Raw genomic sequence first — 23,024 nt, 5'->3', positions numbered from 1 at the left:
CTGGCTGGGGTTTAACCATGACAAGTATAAAGAGTGAACTGTTTTTAATGCAAAAAAACTCACAAAGAATATTAGCTTTCTATGGAAAATGTTGACTTTTGTCAAAAACATAAGAAAACTAAAACCAGAAAAATTTTGGTTCACAGCTGAAAATGTTTTGTTTCTGGGGGAGACTGACTTTTTTCAGTGAAAAGTCAACATTCTGTACGACAAGAAAAATGTACTTCCCCACCAGCAGTAGTAAAAATACATGTATGTGTAAAGAGTCAGAGGAAAAAGGCAAAAGGTTCTAATCATATTTAGAATAAAGAAAAATTTAAAGGGGTGATTTCAGAGCTATCTTTCCATTTGCACTTTGCTAAGAGGGTAAAGCAGCCTTCAGCCCTGGCCAATTGCTCCTAGAGCCACATCACCTTTTCCATTGGGCTAGTAAGAGCTAGTGGTGAACAGCAACAGGGAACAGTTCCAGGTGACAAGAAACTGTATTTCTCCCCTTGGTTATTTTTCAGTCTGATGAGCCCCTTGATCTGCCTCAGCCTTCTTTTTTTTTTTCTCCCAATGATATGTTTAAACACGCATTTACCTGTAAGCACATTATGGATCTCATTAAGATTAAGCAAACGCTTATGTATCTAAATTTGGACCAGGGCCAATTTTACAAATAATGTTCTATGTGAAATACTTTGTTTCCTCCAGGCAAAGACAGGACTTGTTTACAAAGGCCTGCTTTCATTAAGGGTTTGGATCAACCTTCTCAAAGCTTGATAAAATTAAAGTTTGATTTCATATTGTGTCATGGTTTAGGCCAATCGGGACATATTGTAAAGGCTTAATTATTAATTAACATATCAGTATTATAAAGAGAAAATATATTTGTTTCTGGAAGGGGTCAGATAGTACTGAAAGTGCTGGGGGGGTCTGCATGCAGTAGGTGAAAAAGTAGAAAGTACTTCCACTGTGCAGTTTTAGGTGCCTGTTTATCTCATGTTAGCTGTTTGCTCTGCCTGGTTTCCAACCATGGTCCATGAATCACAGAATCAGAGAATGGTTAGAGTTGAAAGGGACCTTAAAGGTCATCTAGTTCCAACCCCCCTGCCATGGGTAGGGACACCTCCCACTAGACCAGATTACTCAAAGCCCCATCCAACCTGGCCTTGAACACTTCCAGGGATGGGGCATCCACAACTTCCCTGGGCAACCTGTTCCAGTGCCTCACCACCCTCAAAGAATTTCTTCTTAATATCTAATCTAAATCTACCCTCTTTCAGTTTAAAACCATTACTGCTCGTCCATGAGGAGAGACTGACCACGGAGCAGCTCACCCAAAGCCTCTGGCAGTGCCAGTGTCTCTCCATTGACCACTCAGGGAGCCTAGAAGAACTAGTCAATCATCACTGTCCCTCCTATTCTCCCTCTTCTTGTCATCCAACCATCCCTACTGCATCACACCCTCCCGTCACACACCGTACTTTGGCATGAAACTCTGCAGAGCTGTTTTCAGTGAGCCATCCAGTGCACAAGTTTCCCCTGTCCTGACTCCTGTTTCACTAGCGGATTGAAATTCCACCAAAGAATGGGGAATTCCAAATAGGCTCAGTCAGGGGCAACCATCATATCCACTGCATGTGGGCGCAACTCCTTCTGTGTCGATACTGAGGTCTGCTCCTGCCAGAGCCGACTTTGGCACTTAATTGCAGTAACACTTCACAGAATTTTTGAGTAGCTTCCATTCAAAGTGTTATTTCTATCACCACTTACATCATGAATTCGTTTTTTCGAGCAGATCTAATTAATCTTTGGGGTAACTGTCATGAAACACAGAGTTACAGGAAGGTTAAGTCAATGTTGTTTCATTTAATGCTGTGGTTGGTTCGAATAATAAAGTATTAATTAAATCTTAAAAACTCTAGACTAAGAAAAACAAAACGGTTGAAAAAACCTTTGGATTTCTTACACAGTGACTGCAGACTTCTCTTTTTCTTTGAAATCTGAAAAGTATACTCTTTTATAGACTTCATTTGAAGACATTTTCAATGTTGTAGCTTGCACAAGCTTATTAAAAGTGAAAAGAATATTCCCAAATTATTTGATATGTCTGAGCTTTGTATGAAAAAAATCCACATTTAATCTGGGGGCTTTTCTCAAGTTGAAATACTCCTTAATCAAATTTTCAGCCGACAAGGCCTCTGATTCAGTAATAACTTTATAATTGAGCACATGCCTAACTTTAAGTGCACCATATTAGCTGTGGCCCTAAAGGGACTATTTGTGAGATTAGCATTGAATATTATTTACTTGTGTGTTTCTGGGGAGTCATATGTCAGAGCAAAGAGCCACAGGCATGGAGCAGGGCTCCGCTGTACAGGTGCTACAGAAATACCAGAATAAGGCTCTGCCTTCAGCTTGAGTCCTTTGATGAACAGCAACCTTGACAATAACTTCCAGCTGGGGCTGGCCAAGGAATGCGAGTTCTGTCTGGTGAGAATATTTGAGGTTTTACATTCTACATTTTTCCACATTAAAAACAAGCCCTCTTTCCAAGGAGTTCATTAAAAGAGACTGAGAGCTGCATTAGAAAAGTCTGGAGACTGCGTCGCTCACTTTGGCTGTGGGAGGCTCTGAATCATGCGAAGAGAAGACTTAAATCTGGGCTTCCTCCATCCCTGATCAAGGTTGACTCCTTAATCTGAGATATCTATTGCCTGAGACTTTATGCTGGGCCTGGGGACATATTTCTGTAAAAAAATTCACTGACATCAATACAATTAGTTTTGGCATCGACAAGTTCCTTAAAAATCCATGTCCAGATCTACTTCAAAGCTAAAACTTTGTGATTCGTTGGTACTATTTTTATAAAATTCTATTCTGTGCCACAAAACTATTGTAAAACTGACTATGAGGCCTTGTTACAATTTAGCAAAAAATATGGCATTTTCTACTACAAACAAACAAGCAAGCAAGGACTGATTCTTGTCCTGCTGCTTTTGAAGGGAATTTATTTCTATTTCTGTAATGACGGAAGACCTCAGACATTTTACTGAAAAAAAAAAAATAAAAAATTCAGGGTTCTTTTCAGGTCTTCCAGACAGATGGGGAGGGACTGCTGGCCTTTGCCTCAGGGAGTGGGCGTAGAAAAAAAAGAAAAATGGGGGTTCCTCAGATGTCTGACAGGGATCTGGAAACAACAAGCCCTCCTGGCCCAAAGGGGAAAGCTGGCCAGCTGTTCCCAGCTCCACAAGCTGAGAACTGCTTTGGAAAGTGTTCTGCTCTCTGCAGAGGCTTCCTTGGCTTTCATCTTCAGAGACCTGAGTTAAATTGCAGCTTAGGTCATAAGAAAATGAATGTGGTGGTTTCAAAGTCCCCAGCAGATGTTTGGGAAATCACACCACTACAACATGGCTAGAGGTTCAAGGTTACAGGGAAGCTTCTCTGGCTAAATCAAAGGCAAACAGAGTGTCAGAGGGCTGGATTCATACCCACGAAATCTTCCCCAACTAACATACTGGAATCAAAGGATTTTTTAGTGTCTCAGCAGAATTTTCCTTGCAGGAGCAAAACTCACCCCCTGAGATTCCTTATGGGTGAGGCAAATTTTTTCACTAGTGGAAATGCACGTGTGCCTTTTTGGCAAATAATCTCTAAATGACAAGCAAAATAAGACAGCCTAAATCAGATGCGCCCTGCTTTTTCAAGACTACGCTGTCTGGGGTAAATTCATCAAAACCAGAGTAATTTTTATCCACTAGTCCTCTTCTGGTTATGCAAAATGGAAGAAAGTAGGTTGTAGAAAGAGTCTGGTCTTTGGAAAGTGGGGTATGAATTTGAGTTTCAGCTTTACTGTTTAAAAATGATCTCAATGCCTCAAAAAAATAATTTCTCTGCAGCTGTGGCCGTACAGGTAAAGAAGAGGTATCAGCTTTTCTTTATGGGTTTGAGTTGATGGTTATAAAATTAGTATATACTCACAAATAAGCAAAACCATCAGAAAATCAAATTGCAATGATTTCACTTGACTACTGTAACATCATTGTCACATATTTCACTCTAGATTTTGAGCCTGCATTCCTTCTTACACCAAACTCAGAAACTGGAGGAAAAAAAATCGAAAATGATGACATATAATGGCCGGTACCTGTTTAGTCTAGGAACACTTTCTTCATTGTCATGTATATGTGGAACACATTTTCTTGAATTAGAGCCTCCAGATGAATTAAAGGATTATACTCATCTAAAGAGAGGGGTCTATTTATTCTTTAAGTACTCTATGTGGTAAAGTGAATAACTTTTCTTCGTAGTGTCATGATACATTGAAGACATATTCTACTATCATCCATGTTTCATTTATTTATTTAATGAAAATACAAAGGATAATGATTAATGTGCATTTATGAAAACATTTCTTCCCTTTCTTTTTATGGATGGCTAGGCTGAATGAGAGTCATGGATTCAAACTTCTTTCATTTCATATCCCTGTTTGCTATTATGGGTTAGTCAATGTAGTCTTCTGTAGAGCAAAAGCAACTCTTGGAATAAAGCTTTTTCAGACTTCATCTAGTCTAAGCATAGAACTGATTTTATCTATTATGACAAACTGTGCCTTTGGAAATACGTGATATTAATCAGCTTGCTGTCTGAATGGATCATCTACAACTCCTTTATTCTGAATTAGCGCAAGAGAAAAACGAATGGTCATCTCCCATTTCAAGTGTGCCAGAGGCTTTGTTTTTGTTTGCATTCCACATCTATCTCTAACCAAGAGACCTGTGTTTAGAGGCAGTCTCAGAGCAGGTTAAACAAAGGTCAGTGCAAAAATACAGCAACTTACTCTGGCTACCTAGGAATTCTGTGAATGAAGAATCGATTGGGCCAGGATAGCTAAACTGCTTTGGGTCAGGCTGATAAGACTATCTGCCCCAGTCGTGACTAAAAGTAAATCTTTTTAGAAGTTTGAAATACTCATGTTTCTTATTAAAATATTGTTTTAAAATTTTTCGTCCCACTGTGCTTTGAAGCTCATTGTTGAGAAACTAACCAGCAAGATACCTGGCAGTCCTCTAGTGACATTTACAATCTAATCACAAAACAAAACCAGAAGTTTCATGGAAAACAAACAAATTGTTTTTATAAAAATTCCATTAGAACCATAAAAAAAAAATCTTAAACTCAGATGATCTGGAAAGTTCTCATAAAGAGCTACTCCAGAGATGCTTATGCTGACAGCTGTAAAGCCCATCGACTAGTCTTGCTTCAACCAACCAAGTATTGTTTTTATAAAACACATGCAGCATCATGTTGGAACTATAGCTGACATTTCTCAGGATAGGAAAGCACACTGGAGAAAAGACATTTACTGAGAGACAAACCACAGTTTCACAACTGGGTTAAACTTCTCCGTGGTCATAGTGCCAAAAAGACAAAAGCTATTCCCCACTTTCCTTCCATCTGCAGAAGGCTGTGAGGCCACCTGGGGAAATGGCTGGGCTGGGCTCACCTGGCTGATGTGCACGTTGCACAAACACTTGGCAAGCGGGTAAAGAAACACAATGGGGAAGGCAGAAGCAGAAGTGGGAAGACTTTGGATGGCAATGAGGCTTAAGATCAGATTAACATGTTTGTGAAACTAAGCCCTAAGAGGGATGTGTTTTTTTATGATGCAGTAAAAGGGTCATATAATCACTTATTTTCAGTCATTGTTTTTATCCTTTGTGTTAGTCTTTTCTTTGAACCTAAATACTGAAAATATTTTTTTAATTGAACTATATTTACTTTTTTTTTTTTATTTTGTTTTTCCTGCTGACATTAAGTCTTTGTTTCAAGTTGAGCAAAATATCCCACTTGGTGTGTTTCATTTAGGGTAGAAAAACAAAAACAATTAAATAATCACTGAAGTTCAAAGGACTGCCCATCCTTTGATGAAGATGAAGCAAGTGCCCTTGTAACCAACAGTTCAGTACTTAAAACTCTCATCCAGGATCTGGGGTCTTCAGCTTCATGTTTAACATACTTACTAGAGGATCAATGACTTTGGTCTCCTTGCTGCTCCATTTACTGTTCAGCTATTTATGTTAGGCAGCAAAAGGAGAAATTTGGGAGTGTTTTTTTCTCATAAAGGTAAACTTCTCAAAGATAGAAGGTTCCAAAAAGTAACAACATTTTGACTGACAAGTTACTTGCTCTGATGGCAGGCACAAAGTATTACCTTCTGCATTAGTTAACCAGTGATTAACAGTGAACTAAAAAACTTAATTTTTCAGTCTAAGGGCAATTTTTTGCAGTAATATCAGTCTAAGAATACTGCGAACACATACACGTGTATGGATCTGAGACAGAGGGAGAGATAGAGCCAGTGGGAACTGGCCACCTTGACAGGCAATGGCAAGCACTGCTCTTAGTTTATATACAGTCCATGTTACGTCTATCATAATGGTGAGTCCAATTTCCAGAAGTTACAAAACAGTTGTAGGTGCCTTAACATATTCCAGCACATGCCTAATCTGTACATAAAATGTATGCATAAGTGCTGCCGTTCTATACATATATAGGACCAATTATACATTTAATATAGGACCAATAGTTTATATAGGACCAATTATACAATTGTGAAAACAATTAAAGCATTTTTTAGGCAAATAATAGAATCATAGAATTATAGAATGGCTAGAGTTGGAAGGGACTTTAAAGATCATCTTGTTCCAACACCTCCCTCTAGACCAGGTTGCTCAAAGCCCCATCCAACCTGGCCTTGAACACTTCCAGGGATGGGGCATCTACAACTTCCCTGGGCAACCTGCTCCAGTGCCTCACCACTCTCAGAGTAAAGAATTTCCTCCTAATATCTAATCTAACCCTCTTTCAGTTTAAAACCATTAAAACCGGTGGATGATGGGAGGGGGTGATGCAGTGGGGATGGTGGTATGATGAGAAGAGGGGGAACAGGAGGAGGGACAGTGATGATTGACTAGTCCTTCTAGGCTCCCTGAGCAGTCAGTGGAGAGACACCGGCACTGCCAGAGACCTTGGGTGAGCTGCTCTGTGGTCCATCTCTCCTCATGGACCATGGTGGGAAGCCAGGCAGAGCGAACAGCTAACTAACATCAGCAGATAAACAGGCACCTAAAACTGCACAGTGGAAGTACTTTCTACATTTTCACCTACTGCGTGTAGATCTCTCCAGCACTTTCAGTACCATCTGACCCCTTCCAGAAACAAATCTATTTTCTGATTATAATCCTGGTATCTACTAGGCTAGGGCTTACTGGGCATGCAACTTAGGACATCCTTGAATGAATATTCCGTATTGACATATGCCATGCATCATGTTTTGTTAGTTATTATTTCTGAAGTTTCTCTTTTCTCTAATGCTATGTAAAATTACGACTCTAACTAAAGCTTACCTGAGATTTTCACTAAAAGAAATGAATTTATATGAGTGGAATTAAATGTAGAATTAAAGGAATAAGAAATCAATAGTAGACCATGCCATAAATTTAAGCTGAACAATGTTAACAGAGAAAGTATTCTTGTATCCTCTCTCATTAGAAACTGTGTTAGGAAACCAATGCTGGAAACTTTGTTAGGGTTTTATACACATCATGAAGTTTGCTTGTTAGTCTCTTATTGAGAATAATAACTCTGGATTTCCTTCAAGTCATGTTTTCCTGCCTATTTCATGAACCAAAAAACGACAGTTAGCTCTAGCACTTAAATACAGCAAAAAGCTTAGCTGCTGAACAAGTATCTTAGCAAAAATGGAAGATACTGTAGCAGAGGAAAATGCAGCTTTCAGTGGAGCTACTTTCCAAGTTATCTGCCCACAGTGATGGTAAACACTTATTGAACCCATTGCCCCTTTCCTACTATCTACAAAACCCCACCAAAGTAGATTCCTAATTCCAAACTACTAGGGGTCAGCTTTGTGTGACTATGAAGACCATTTGCTGCAATTCAGACACCAGGATTTACATACAGCCTTTCCACCTAAATTTTCCTAATAAGAACTTCTCAGTTTACTTGGGCTTTGATTGAAATGGCCCCAAAATCTCAGGAAGAAGCAAGTACCATGAAACTCAGTGAAAATAGAGTAGCCACTGTTTTTTCTTGTCACAGACAAAGCCTCTTTATTGATAGAGTGTCCTCAGGGAATCACTCTGACAGCTGAGTTTTGATTTTGCTGTCCCTCAAGTAACAGAAATGGTACATGTATCTCAAATAAAAATTGATGGAGATGTTTTGTCGCAAAATTTGAAGAAGCTGTGTTGTACCTGAAGTCTTACTAGAAATTCAAACTTTCATTGGTTATAATTTTTCCATTTGGCTCATTTATTTTGATCAGGCATGCAAAAAAAGGTAACAGCAGAATTTTCCAGGTGCTGCTGTCTTCTTTTCGCCGCTGTTGCTCTACTGTTGTTACAGCTATTTAAAATGTGTTTGATATGCGTGAGTGTTCAGTATCTGTGCCAGTTAAATAAAAGACCTTTCAATATAGTACTGTTTTCTTTTTCAAGTGATTATATAACATGGCTATTAAAAAACACCCTTTGACACACACAAAACCAAATTTTGACTGGGAACTTTATGCTGAGATTTAGCCTGCAGCAGATCTTTTAGAAGTGAGCCAGAAACTGAGCATTTCCATTACAAATAGTAAGCAAAGGATGCAGCAGTTTGAGAGTTACACTGTTAGAGGAAAATGCCTTCCCTTCTTCATACAACCAAAAATGATTTTGCAGTGGTGTCCAGAATTTGCTTCCTTTGACGTTTGGTGAATTGAAAACAAAACAAAACAAACAGAAAGACTGAGATACAGATGTTATAAAGCTGTCTACAAGCAAAACCTATTTCCTTTCCCCTCCCCCCTAGATAATTGCTCCAATTTTTCCTCCAGCTGAGTTCAGATTATGTTTCTGCCTAACAGATGAGAGAAGCTTCATCGCATTGACTATATAACAGACGTTTAATCATACATTTCCTATAAAAGATGAGAAAAAAAGTCCAGAAACAAAACTCAATTGCTTAGAAGAAAGTAACTGTCCAAAAAGGCTCATGCTCAAATTTGTGCCTCATGCCAATTAATGTCATGATCTAAAAGATGTTTGCAGAAGCCTCACACATTCGTAGAAGCAACGTGCCTTGGAAACGATGGCAAAGAAGTACATTTGCTGTGACACAGCACTTTGTCAGCCGGAGAAACCTGTGACACCAAAACCAAGGGGAGAACCTAAGCACTTACGGCACAAAATCCTTCCCTGATTCAACTGAGAAGTGGCTAAATCCGGAGCTGTGTACAGCTGGAAAAGGCACAGGGCAGCAGAGCAGGATGTGGCTCCCATCGCCTCGCACGCGGCAGCGCGGCCGGGCGCAGGGGGGCAGGCAGGGGAGGGGTGCCAAAGGGCCCCCCGGGGCACCACCGTCCTGATGCCCCTCCAGCCCACGGTGGGAGACAGGGGCACCTTGCTGTGGGTTGGTATGGCCGTGGGTATGCTATCACCCAGGGATTACCCTATATTGCCATATCCTAGGCCTGTCAATCCCAGTTTTGCGATAGTGTTTTTGGAAGGTTTGGCCAAGGCTTCTACAGAAATTTTCAGATATTCACATGAGTAATCTGTGTAGCCCATTTGTTACAAGCGAATTACTGCAGCCTTGTTTCACCCAGTGGGACTGGATCTAGCTAGAGCCTCTTCTCCCTCTGCTAAGGTGGAGGGCTTGTACCTAGATTGTTTTATGCAAAAGCATAAATAGTTACATTACTTCATTTTCCCTCAAACATCTTCCCCTTATAATAGTTTCAGAACTAAGTAGCTGCTTTCCTGACACACACAGATGTTTTTATGGACTTTTAAGAGCTACACGCTGATTTAGCTACATGCTGGAGGGCTCTCTCTCTCATTGGGTGCATTTAATCCCTTTAAAAAAGTTTTCTACAGATACTATGAGATGCTAGAATGCTGTGAACCAGGATTGCAAACAAAATTATTTCAGATTAGTAGCCATTTCTATTCCATTTTCCCAGTTTGTGTAGAAAACTGTATTTTATCCTATGAATCAGTTTATCGTTTGACGCAGCCAAGCCTGCTGTCCCTGGGGAGGCAGCCACAGCCACCTTCCCCAAACAGAGTGAGGAGCAGAGCCACATCACTGGGGCCAACCCAGTGAGCTGCCCCAAGCGAGGGGGTGCTGTGCAGAGAGCAGCCTGGCCAAAGGCATGAGATTGTAGACCTGCCATCGTCTCCAAGGGGCAAAAAAACTTTTCTGATTAACAGCCTTCGGCATTTCTGCCAAACCAAGAAATGACAGTTGGGATTACAGAGGAAGGCAGAGTAGAAAGAAGGAAAAATGAGTGCGAACTAAAAAACTTGTTAGAGATGTATCTGAAAGGAGAGCAAAACCAGTGTACCAGGGTGCTCCTAATGAAACAGAAACGTTTGGGACAGAAAGGAGTGTTATAGTCTCAAGCATTCACTTTTCAGGGTGTGGTTCCCTTTGAGAAAATGGGATTTTTGAAGTTAACCATTACCATAAACTAAGTATTAGCACAGACTATACTTTCATGAAATCATGAAACCAGACATTCAGATATTACAATTATTACTATTATAACATGCTTAATAATGTCTCTTCTGTGCTTAAAGCAGTAAAGAATACAAGTTTGGCTCGATTTATTCGCAAAAGTTTTCTTGCCGATATGCCCAGAACTGCCCACGGGAATGCAAGACTGGAAGTGGACTTCTCAAGTCTCCCAAGATCAGGTCCCCCATCAGCATAAATCTTGTCCTAAATTGATAAACTCCATCTAAAAATAGGCAAGATTTATGCCTCCCTTGCTGTGATGAAAGGCAGCCCCAGACCTCCCCTCCCTGGGGGCTGGAAGGCGTCCAGCTTCCAGATAGCGACCATCCCCGACCAGTCCTTGCCTGCTCTTGTGAGCGAAAAGTGAAAACAACTCTCTCTCAGAAGGGAATAAACATCAGTTTTAAAACACAGACAAACTGAAATTTGGCCTTTGCTATTGACGAAGTTACAATTGCCTAATGGAAAGGATGCATGCATAGATAATTAATCTGCAGTGAAGCCGGTTGCTGGGAAGCCATTAACAGCTCGCTTGGTTGATGAGAAACAGTGGCTCTGTGACAACATTTGGTTTGGCTGGCGAGAATTCACTTATTCAAAAGACACAGAGCCTGTTTGTTGTGCATTGTCAGAAACATCAGCTTCTGCCCCATATCAAAAGCCAAAAAAGACATTCCTTTTTCATTTTTCATGTAATACTGAACTTTTTGGTTTATGACATGGCAAAGGCTTTTAAAAATGTTAGTGTTTATTTCTACGAATAAATGTTAATTAGCATAATTTTTTTAAAGGTTTTATATCCTTTAATAAAAACTTGGTAACTTTAACACAAGGAATAATAATTTCCTTTCCTTCCTTGTTTTTCAAAGTTTGAATTATGTGTGAAACCCAAAGCGTCTTTTCTTTTTTTTTTTTTTAAACTGGTTTTAAACCCCCCAAAATCATAATTGACATTAAAATAACATTATTAAAATGACTTAAAATTAGGTAAGGGAAATCAAAGTACATAACAGCAGTTTTTAAAGTGTATTACCTATGTTTTTGCATGTTTATATATTGTATACAATATGTTTCACATCATTATCTGTAATATATTGTATCAAATAATGAAAAAGAAAACATTTCCTATAAAATTAGCTATTGGTTTGGTTTTAACCTTTAAGTGAGTTCGTATGGCAGCACTAATTGTCATTGGAAACTTCAGCTTTTCTTTTCCTATTATTTTGTAATTTTAAATTTGTAACATTAATGTTACAACCAATATACTGTTTGCTTCATTTGTGTTCCTGGTTTGGGATTAATTTCTGTCGCAAAGAAGCACAAAGAGAGCATACTGACTTTTGAAAAGTCTATCTAAGCCTCAGCTTCTCTAATGTTGGAGATATTCACATCATATCTGAAGTCTTCACAGAGCTCTGAGAAATGAAGATAGCTTTAAAGTTTACTTCCACATCCCCATTTGCCTGATTTCCAGCACGGCCTAGGTCCAGGGTTTTGACTGAAGCTCATTTCTTAATATTTAGCTAATTTAAATGCTAATTAGACTAATTTGATGAATAAAACGCGGTAGGAATTCATTAACAACTTTGCTGCTATTGCTTTATGTCTACAGAGAAATTTTCTAATACGGGACTCCAGGGACAGTAGCGCATCTGTTACCAGTTGAATAAGTTGGATATTTTTGTAATACAAAACCTTGGAGTTGGTAACATATTGCAGAATTGCAGAGAAGATGGAGGAGCGATTTAAATTTTCCAGATCTAGCCCATCTTGGACATAGGCCACTAATGACAAAGAGGCCTTATGCTGTCCTGGGCCCATCTGCTTCACGGGGTTTGCTCTGAGTTTTATACACAGAGGAAGAAAACGTGCCTTGTCTCTCTCTCATTACCTACTACAGTCATTCCAGCTGATACTACAGTTGTTCTGCCTGATGTGACTGTTGCCTATACAAAGAACTCAAACTGTTCACCTCATGTCTGATACTGAGGATAGACTTTTGTGGTTTTGTTGAGCCCCGTGAAGTCAGTGAGCCTCCACAGAGGTGGAGCAGATAGAAAAATGGATGAGATGATCTCCTTGGAAGAACAGTCTCAGGGTTTGTTTTTGGTTTGGTTTGGCTTGTTTGGGTTTTTTTTTTTGGTTTGTTTTTATTTGCTTTGGGGTTTTTTGGGTGGATTTTATTTTATGTTTTCCTTTTATTTCTACATCATGTGTCATTGCCACAGTCAACAAGGTACTTAAGTAGATACCAAATTTTCAAGATGTAACTTTGACTTCAAGATGTGACTATGTTCACAAGAAAAGTTGCTCTTGGGCTTAATTGACTGAACTTTAGTCTGAAAAAGACAGGAAAGCAGAAGTCCTATTGAGAACTTCCACGGGACTTTATAAGGAAGAAAAAGAGGCTTCTCTAAAAAGAGAGTGCCTTTCTGCAGAGCTGGCAGGTGGATGTGTTACGGCAGTGTGTGTCACAGCTAAATTTCTCTTAAATTATGTCCGTGTTTCAGAAGCTCTGGGTTAAGGCTGCCGTCCTCACTCAAATTCCCCAGGGCTACTCCCTAAGTAGCACTGATGAAGAAACCTGGCTTCCTTTCATATATATAGACAACCACACTCAAAGTGGAATACCTTTTCTATGCAACACTATCATTATTTAATGCTGCCTGTCTGCTAGGAACATACAATGCAGCCTTGTCTGAATAAATGAGGCTGCTGCAGGAACTGCAGTGCAGTCAGAAGTGAAATGGTCCTGTGCAGAAGCCTGTCAACAGACAGCATTGTAGTGCAAATGAAAACCCAACCATTTTTCACAGGGAAAATAAGTTTTCCCTGCTAATCTGACTAGTAATTAGCTGCTCAACTGAAAATACCTTTTCTCTGTGGTTGAGGTCTGAAGCTTGTTTCACTCTAAATCAGCAGTATTACGTTATGCCAGCTCCTCTGAATCCTACCCCATTAAGTTTCCCATGCCGTCTTAAATAGGACTTAGAACTTACAAAAACTGACAGCCTTGCAAACACAAACTTGCTGTATCTCAGTGAATCCAGTATATCTGTCAACAAGCACTTGTGCCTCACAATATTGAGCCTTTACTAGACTTCCACTGTTTCTCAGCTACAATTTACCTGGAAGAGGGGTGAAAAAGTTTTGTATCTGGTGTGTCACCTTGGACTCATGGCTGAGACTGACAACGGGAAAAGCACTGGTGATAAAATTTTGATGCCACGGGGATGTTTGTGTAATATTTACTGCCAGAAAGCATAAACTCATGTTTTCTTTCACAAGTTTTGTATGATATGGAAGCTTTTTGTTCACAGTGGTTTTGGCTGTCTTGACCTGAATAAGCTATAGGGACCTGAAAAAGTCTTACAGCATGGCAAAAAGGAAAAAGGAAAGTTTTGTGAAAAAAACCCTCTATTGTGGAATCTGATTTCCTCCCGTGTCGGCTCCCCTGGCTGAATTAGTCTGTGATTATTTTAATTTGCATGTAAAGCAGCAGCCACCACAGGGCCATCTAAAAAATCCCCCAGATTTGGGGGAAATACGGATTCAGGTCCCTCTCTGCCAAAGATTTTCTGTGATACTCAAAGTGGAATACATAACTGAGGCAACTCAAAGGCCTGTAAACTTCTTTCTTTCTTCTTCTGAAGATAAATTTTCATGTATGAATTTTGAGTCCACATATGTATTTAGATACTTAATTCTGATGCAAAAATAAATCAGTGGCTGATAGAAACCTAAATATTACTGTGGATCTGGGCACTATTTTTCTACCTGTAAATATTAGTCTACCTCACAAAGGACCCAAAAAGGTAAACTTATTACACATAGCAAGTGATGTGCTCAAGTATAGCAGTGGTGGGGGCCATACAAACATATCCTAATTAAAAGGGGATAGGAAGGAATGTGAAGGAGGCAATCTGTATTGAGAATACCATTTATCAATGAAAAAACTACAAGTCAGTTTACCACTGACTAATATAGTTCCGTGCTCATTGTATTTTTTTTTTAAACTTTTGTTCCTGAATGCTAGAAGTGAATGTAATTAAATTTAAAGTATTTCAAATGGAGCTCAGTACTCACTTCTACATGTTGACAGGTCTGAATGAGTTTCGCCAAAAGAGTTTCCAGTTCGGTATTCCTCTTAATAAGGTTGGTGAGGTTACTCTCCAAATTTTGCTGTCGAAAAGAAAGAACACAACACATTAGCAGTTTGAAGAATTTAACGTTTAGGTGAACAGTTGAAAAATTGATATATTTTCAGGATCTGAACTTTGTAATTACACAGGTATGAACACGAGACTTTCATTTTTATATGCTCCATTAGATGTTTTGTCTATGCATCAAGTATGGCAAGACAAGACAGCAGAAAAGTTCAAGATAAGAGCAAGTTCTAGAAGATAGTTTCTAAGGACCTACTAAAAACTAGATTAAGCAATTAGTTTTACTTGAGGGGGGGAAAAGATTAAGGAAAAGAGCAAGGAAGGTTAAAATATTTCACAAAAAAAAGTGTTTTATTTTGGCTGAGAATGCTTTTTGACCCATTTTTTCCTGCTCTCAGTCTAACATCTGAATTTAAAAGCTTACTGCTAACTGAGGTCTCCCAGCAGGTGCCCTTTTGGGGCTGTATTTGTAAGGACCCAGTAGATGGGTCAGCGGTTTCTTCTTGGGATTCACAGTGCTGGGGGAATTGCTCACATCGATTTAAATCCCTAGTTCAGTAAAGCTATGCTTTTTAATAAATAACTCTGAAGAAAAACATCCTTTCTATGCATAAGAATGAAATATCTACTCACAGACTGTGCCTTCACTAAGTGTTCTTAAGAGAGAACTTGAGGCTTGTGTCTATCAACTCATTATGGCTGCAATAAATATCTGCAACCGTGGGAGCTCAGAGCGCTTTCCAGCTTCCATATCTGACCCCGCATCCCTGGCCACTGTACAATTGTATGTGAGACTGAGGTCTAGAAACATATGCTTCAGCCTCCCTTCTCCCATCCCCATCCACAGGAAGGAAATTCAAGCACATGAGGAGGTCTGTGATGCCTGTGACCTGCTCCCTCGTCTGGCTGCCTTGGGATCAGGACCCTGCGGTGCACTGTGGAACCTGCAAGTACCAGCTCCTCGCTTTTTACTATACATGCCATGATAGCTGCTGTTTTACGTGAAATCCCACCTTCTGGAAGCACATGGGCATGAAAAAGTCCAGGTTTTGCATGAAATGCAAAGTTTCCACAGAGATAAAAGCGGCCTGTAGATATAACTTGAGGACACCAAAAAGAATAAGGGAAAAAAAAAAAAGCAGCAAACCATTAAAAAGAGTCCTGACTGTAAACACTAATTTATTTTTTCAGTAACTTCAGGGGCATAAATTTCATTTTAAAAATCCTGGGGACTGCTGGTGTGACAAGGTCTTCCTCAGTTATTCACCTACGTAAGTGCGTGAGACTAGTCCCTTGCTTTGTGCTCCCGACCGGCTGACAGGGCCTGCCTTTGAATCGTACGTTGTCCCCCAAGCAGTCCCCAGTACGTAGGAGGCACAGAACAAGAATAGCAGAGCTAGGCCCTGGGCCTCTCTCCTCACGAGGGCTGCACTGTCTCTGCAGAGCTCTCATTAATTTCGCCCCTCCTCCTCGTTTATTAATGGGCTTCTTTTCTCCACGCTACTACTTTTGCCCACCGATGTATCTATTCAGTTGCTGAAGTCCCTTCAGCTACCATTAATTCACCTGACTTCTCTCATCCTTTTTTTCCCCCTCCGCCCTCACCACCTCTGTGTGTGTGTGTGTGTGTGTGTGTGTGTGTGTGTGTGTGTGTTTTAAAACACGTTGTTCTTTGCCCTCCCTTTCTGCAGCCGTGCAGTCTCCTTACTCCTTCTCCTGCATATGGCTACAAACGAATGAAGCCGGCAGTATTTCATTGCTGAACCATACATGCTTTGGCATTTACCAGGGCTGACGCTGTAAACACCGAAGGAGCAGTCAGTCCTGTTCCATTAAAGATAGCAGAGGATTTTGATGGCTTTACGTATATAATCCTTCCGAGAAGTGTGATGGGTGTTTGAAGTACATAATTTTGGCGTTTTCTTCCCAGCACAGCCATGCGTATCGTGTATCACAAGCTCTGGCTGAAAAAATACCTTCTACACTGCATTTATTTTATAGCCCATTAAAACAAAGAGTGACAAGAACGGGCATTCTTTACCGAACAGTTTGAGCTGTATCTTATATTTCCATAAGCGGTACTGTGAATGGTCATTTAATTGCAAAGGCATGTTTGCTGTGCTGTTAGATGTCCCTTTGTAGAGCTGAGGCTCACATGCAAAGTCAAAATACCGTATATAGTTACAGTATCAGATAACCTTTGTCTTTAAAAACCAGTTTGTTAAGGGGATCCAACTGTGCAAATACTCTTGAAATGATATTTATACACCTTATTGCTCATATATTCTTTTTGTACATGTTCTAATATTTTATACCAAAAGATTTAAAATGAAAAATGTACATTCTTGATTGGGATTGCCTAATTTCAAACGTATTATTGGACATGATAAATGCTAACAGTTGGGACCTACACATACTATGAAGAAAATTGTTCTCAATGCTGTTATAGAATACTGCAGTGATTTTCAACAACCTGAAAGTGTTTTGAACTAAGGCCATTAATATATGAAGAATAAATATTTTTCTCTGAAACAGAAATTTATTTACCCATAGATTATATACAGATTATGTATAATGTATACATATTATATATTTTTATATTATATCTAATGTATATATTATATATATTAGACACGCATTATATATATATATATTATATATATAATTATCCAAATCCTGGATCATGAACACAATTTTAGAATAAGTTTCCTGTCCAGTGAATACAAACATAAACTCATGTATATTTTTATGGTTTCACACAGGTCTTTTGATGTCCTCTGCATTTCCCAATTGTGAAAATGAAGGCTAACTACTAAACAAGGGAGTTGCCTTATGAAAATTAGAGTTAATGCATTCCTGTGTTCTAGCTCGTCAAACTGTGTCATTTTCAAAATGGAAAGCCTGGAATTTTGTTTCCTCACAGTTTGGTATGCAAGAGCTTGGGCTCTTTTTAAGTCAAGAAGTATAAGAATTTTTTAAACTTCTGTTGAAGAACATCAGTTTATATTAACGCTTTACTAAATAGAAAGAATCTGGCAGCTGCTTTCTGAAATGAATGTCAATTTTTTCAGGTTCACGAGGGCAAGTACTGAATGGCAGCTCTTACAACTGGCCTGACTTGAAAGTTTTAAAGGTCATCAAAATTTGATCAATTCTTGCAGTACGTTTACCTGGATATTCTCTTGTCAATATCTTCCTCTAGTTCTTTCCCCTATTCGATTTCCATACAGACCATAGCACCACTTTGGCTACCACATGATAGCATGTACGAGAAGCAGAGTTCAAGCCCTCTACTCTTTCTTTACTCTGTGTAGGGGAAGTTGGAATGGGCCTGAAAGATGTTTAAATTTCAGAAGCAGAAATTTGCTCACAGACTTTCCAAAGTGTGGCAAACTCATTGCACATCCACACCTAAAGCATCCCAGGTTGTGTAAAACTTCAATGCCAGACTTGGAGCTCTGGCCATCTTGAAAAATTGATTCAGCGCTGTAGACAAGAATTCCTGGGATAGCAAATTGTAGCCAGGTTTTAAGTCTGGAGAAAGTATGCTCTCACATTATGATGAGTATGTGTGAAAATGAGTGGCAGAATAAGCTCATTCAAAGTATCTTCCTTCCTCCCACCTAATTTTCTACTGCCGTTCTCTTAGGTGAACCAAATTACAACTGTATTTTTGGAAATGTTCTAGGTAAATCATCATTTCTTAAACATTTGCACCTGCCTCTCCTTATCCTTTTTTTTTTTTTGTCACTTGCCAATTTTCATTGTTATCTGTCTATTAAAAACTGATCTTAGAAATGCAGGGGTTGGTTTTTAGAGGAAGGGTGACAGTTGTTGTGCATTGCTCTGTGAACAGGCTTCACTCATGTTAACTCAGTGGATGCAAACCGCTCCAAAAACCAAAAGCCAGGCTGGGTGCTTGCTGACTTACCAGTGCAGACCTAGCCCAAGATCTTGACATTCCATGCGTGCTTTGCAACTGTTTTTACAACATCCAGTATAAAGTGAAAATAATGCTTACTGTCCATTTAGCATGGTCTGACAACTATGCAACATAAATATTCCTATAATCTTGGGATAAATCCAAGTAGATGAAAACACAGACATGTAATTGAAAAGGACAGTTGAGGATGATGTTTCATTTTGACTTTGCATGCCTATAAAATGATACGATCCAGGGACTGAGGTCTGAAGTTGGAAAAAATAATGCTAAAATTTAAAGGAAGGCAACTCAAGACTCGATGCCTTCTTTAAGCTGCTGTCTAGCTCACACTGAACTCAGGATCTTGTTGCAGTAATGATTGCGTGAGGCTGGTGCCCTGACTCAAGTGGGAGGTCAGACTAGATGATCATAATGGTCTCTTCTGGCCTTTAAATCTATCAGTCTATGAAAACCAAATGTGAACCCATGCCCTTTGCCAAATTAACAGTCTCACGCAAAGCATCGCTTGTCTAATATAGGAAGGTAGCACAAACAGATAGTCCTAAGCTACTATATGAGTTGGAAATGCTGTCAAAATAAATTAATGTAAGCTTCTAAAGAAGAAAAATGCTGAGTTGTGTGCCCCTGCCTTACGTCACAGCAGAGAAAACAGCAACGTCCCCAAGATCTTCTCAGAGGCATTTTTCTGCTCCATAAAAAAATGTCTGTTCAAACGGCCACAAGATAAAACATATCACTGTCAGATACAACGAGATTTTAAATTCCATTGGAAGTAAAGCCACTGTCTTTTTCTTATTAGAAATATTCTTTTTCCTGATATTGCTGAATATAAGGTGCATTTGTATTTCCCACTCTCTGCTTACGGGAAGGTTTTGAGAACCGATCTGCTGCAACTGCAGCACGTGCTAAGACTCACAGACTGTGGGGCCGTACTTTGTACCAACAGCCTTGCTCGCCTTTCACATCAAATCCATTGTGATCAAAGCCTTTCGGCAGCAAACATTGACAGCAGTTTGCATTTCCTTTGCTCCTGTTGTAGAACTGACCAGGTTAAGGCATATTTTCAGGCTGCCTCCCGGTTTAAAGAAGAAAACAACTTTGGAGAGCCTTCTGGGCTTATCAGAGCCCTGCATAGTGGAAAATGGGGTTAAGTAATCATATAGGTTTCGTGAGAACCACAGCCACTCTCCCATTGTCTCTTTACAAATGGTCAAACTGAAACAGAGGTGGTATATTTTCAGATTTGGTCGCTTAAAGCGTGTAACCAAAAGCCACACCGTTACACTGTAGCAAAACAGAGATGAGGAATAAAACGCCACAAAGCAGAATTGTGACGGTATCCTAACGCACTGAAGCTAGCGGGGCAGCCAGAGCGGTGCTGACATGGCAGATCAGTCTTTAGTACATGCAGGCCGGCCAGGGATCATAAATACACACCCTGTCGCTAACAAAGTCCATGCAACCACATCTTCACCCCAACTGTTTTTCCTCCCAACTCGAAGAAGTTATGCTTGCATGTGCTCCAGTTACGTTTCCACCTTGTCGTGGTGACATACCCTATGAACTAGGCCTGTTGCCTCCAGGACTCGTGTCTAACCTATTAAAAAAGTTGCCAATCAATTCCAGAAGAACTGCCTGAATATCAAGCATGGTTTTGATCCAGGTTTTGGGTGTATGTGAGTTTAATGTTTCCTTTGGTGTTCTTTATTTAAATGGACATGCCAGGTGCACATGGAAAAACTTAAGCTAATTTTTATTCTGTGTACTTGTCCTGAAACAGATGACTACTCTTCCGTAGGATACACATGCTCGACCTTGTATTTCTCCGGCCAGGGAATGGTAACATTTGCAGTTAATAGGAATGATTGACCTCAAGTCTCAAATGTGCAGAGCTTGACAACCACACTCCACATTTCTATGTGAAAAGAAGTAACAGCTATGCTGTTGATACGCTCCTGGGGACTGAAACTTTTACCTCAAGTGATTACAGTATAACACAAGGAAAGACCCATGAGATACTGCACTGTTAATTAATTGTCCAGGACTATTTTTATTAAATGCGCATTAAAAATACCTGCATTTGAAGCCACTATGACTTAAATGATGTTAACTAAGTTGGGTCTCTTTCTGTATTTTATAGGAATGTTGTTAAATTTTTTTATTGGCCCTTATTTAAAATGGGACATTGTGAAAATTAAAGGAAATACAAGCATTTCAGATTCTGACCACGTAAAATCTTTGTCCCAGTTTAGACAGTGACAAAACTGACTATATAGGGCAAGCAATCTTTTTAGAGATTCCCATTTCAATTAAACTATTACAAGATATCCAAATGTTGTCTTGGCTGGGATCTGGGGGTTTGGTTCAGCACTATTTCTAATGAGACATTAATCAAAGAAGTACCAGAATAATAATCAGGAATCAAGGATCAAGAAAGACTAGATTAAGCGTTTGATTAAATTAAAAGCAAAAACCACTCTTGGATCCATATTTGAGTTAATAAAGGTTTGCAAAACTTCAGATATATTTGAGGCCCCGGTACATTAGATTTTTTTCTGGCTTCAATGCAGTAGTCAAGCTGGAAGCTGAAGTGGTAATAGAGCACAGCAAATACCAGACACCCTGCATTTAAAGCATGTCATTAAAGACTTATTGTGGAGAGCTAGAGGGTTAGGAAGCTCATTCTTTTCCCCATGGACTAATTCGGTGCAATGAAAGGGGTTAAGGAGAACTTGAACTGTTGCACAGCTGTCCTTCAGCATCCTGGCTGCATCCACTTCCAGCCTCCCAGGACATGGAACGTACTTGAAACCAGGAGTTCAACAAGAGCTCCTGCTCATGAGATGCTTAATCTAATCTTGCACATGCAAGACCTGGGAAGTATTCATTCCAAAAAGTGAAGTCCTTGGTTTTGCACATAACTAATGACAGACATTTATATGAAGAGAAAGCAAAAAACTCATCTAAAGAACTACAATTTATGCAGCGTTATTAAAGTCCTGGCTTCTACAGATGTCTACCTAAACATTTCTGAAAGTTTGTATTTTATTTAAGAGGTCGTATTATGGAAAAAAATCTGGTTTTAATCAGTCAGTACGTATTACTGCATTTTGCGGTTGAAAAATTCCATCTTATCTAACCAGGTATGTATAAAAAGCAATACAGCTTTATACAAAACTGGCAGGTTAGAAAGGACAGCCAGATAGGCAAGGAACAGAGAAGGTCAACATGGTGATTTGGTCTGTGTTAGGTAGTAGACCCATGGAGCTGTCACATACCTAATTCAGCTCTTTCTGCTGGCCTGTAACAAAGATGCCATTTGAGGCAGCTGCACCCATCTGCATTTATGTTTCTCAGACTGGCAAACAGCACTTTGAAGAACGTGTATAGATTGCCCTCCTGAGGATATCAATTGTCCATCCAGAGAATGAAGCTGGAAGCCCATCTCCTGGCATGGGTGGAAGGACTGGGATGCCCAAGGCGCACACTGGTTTTGCCTGCTACTGGTGCAACATCGAGCAGTTGGGCTAAACAGACCACCAGTAGGAATTTATTCAAGAAATGGGAGTGACTTTCTGTGCAGTTCCTCTATAGAGAGGAAACAGGGGCATTTGGGAACACAGTGTATTCCCACCTGTTGCTCTGGCAGCATTTGAGGAGCCATATAGGCACCATTGGTAAGCACAAGTGAAGCTGGAGCTTTTGGAAAACACTGATTCCACTGTCCAAAGGCACGCTGAATGAGGCAAGTGTCAACCAACCAGTCATCCAGAAAGACCCAATTCTGACTTAAGCTGAATCATACTAAACAAAGCACCACTTATGATTATGTTTTTATGGTATTTTTTTTTGTGATTATAAACTCTCCAAGATTTTGCCAAAAAGTATACCATGATCTAATTCTTCCCCTCTGGAGCGCTCTGCTTTTGCACCACTGAAGTCACTGGTGGCTTTGCCTTTCCCTTCCAGTGAATAGGCTCCATCTGCAAGAGGTTACTCGCAATGAAAAAGTTGGCATCCGTCCAGTTTAGTGCTCATTCTGGCACACGCTTATTGCCTTGCTGCCCGCAGTTAGAGCTTGGTCTAGACAGAAGTGTAAATCTCTCTGTGTTTTCTTCTCTTCGTTTGCTCTGTTTCCTATTCAGTAAACTAAAACCCTCTACTGTATTGAGTAAACTCACAGGTTAACTTGAGTTACTCACAGTTTTAAAGTTTAGACATGGGCTCAAGTATTTTTTTGAAACTCATCTAAAATACTTGTCAACCTGGCCTGATAATATAATTTATCAGTATTTTTCTGTACAAAGCTTTTGACAAACCACTAGATCTTGTATTTAGGATTTAGG

At 39.7% G+C, this 23,024-nt stretch overlaps 1 protein-coding gene across 1 annotated transcript in view; it reads right to left on the bottom strand.

The window, feature by feature from the left end:
- Nucleotides 1-23,024, bottom strand: part of MID1 (midline 1) — a gene marked incomplete at its 3' end in the record, with an annotated part of 117,279 nt that overhangs the window by 31,202 nt on the left and 63,053 nt on the right. Inside the window, exon 4 of the mRNA XM_082497104.1 lies at nucleotides 14,656-14,751. Within this exon, the coding sequence (XP_082353230.1) occupies nucleotides 14,656-14,751 (96 nt within the window). The remainder of the gene's footprint in view (nucleotides 1-14,655; nucleotides 14,752-23,024) is intronic.

This window comes from Vanellus vanellus (assembly GCF_965231255.1).
Source record: "Vanellus vanellus genome assembly, chromosome: 1".
NCBI lineage: Eukaryota > Metazoa > Chordata > Aves > Charadriiformes > Charadriidae > Vanellus > Vanellus vanellus.
Note: the sequence above shows the minus strand (reverse complement) of the source record. Positions and strands in the feature narration are given on the sequence as shown.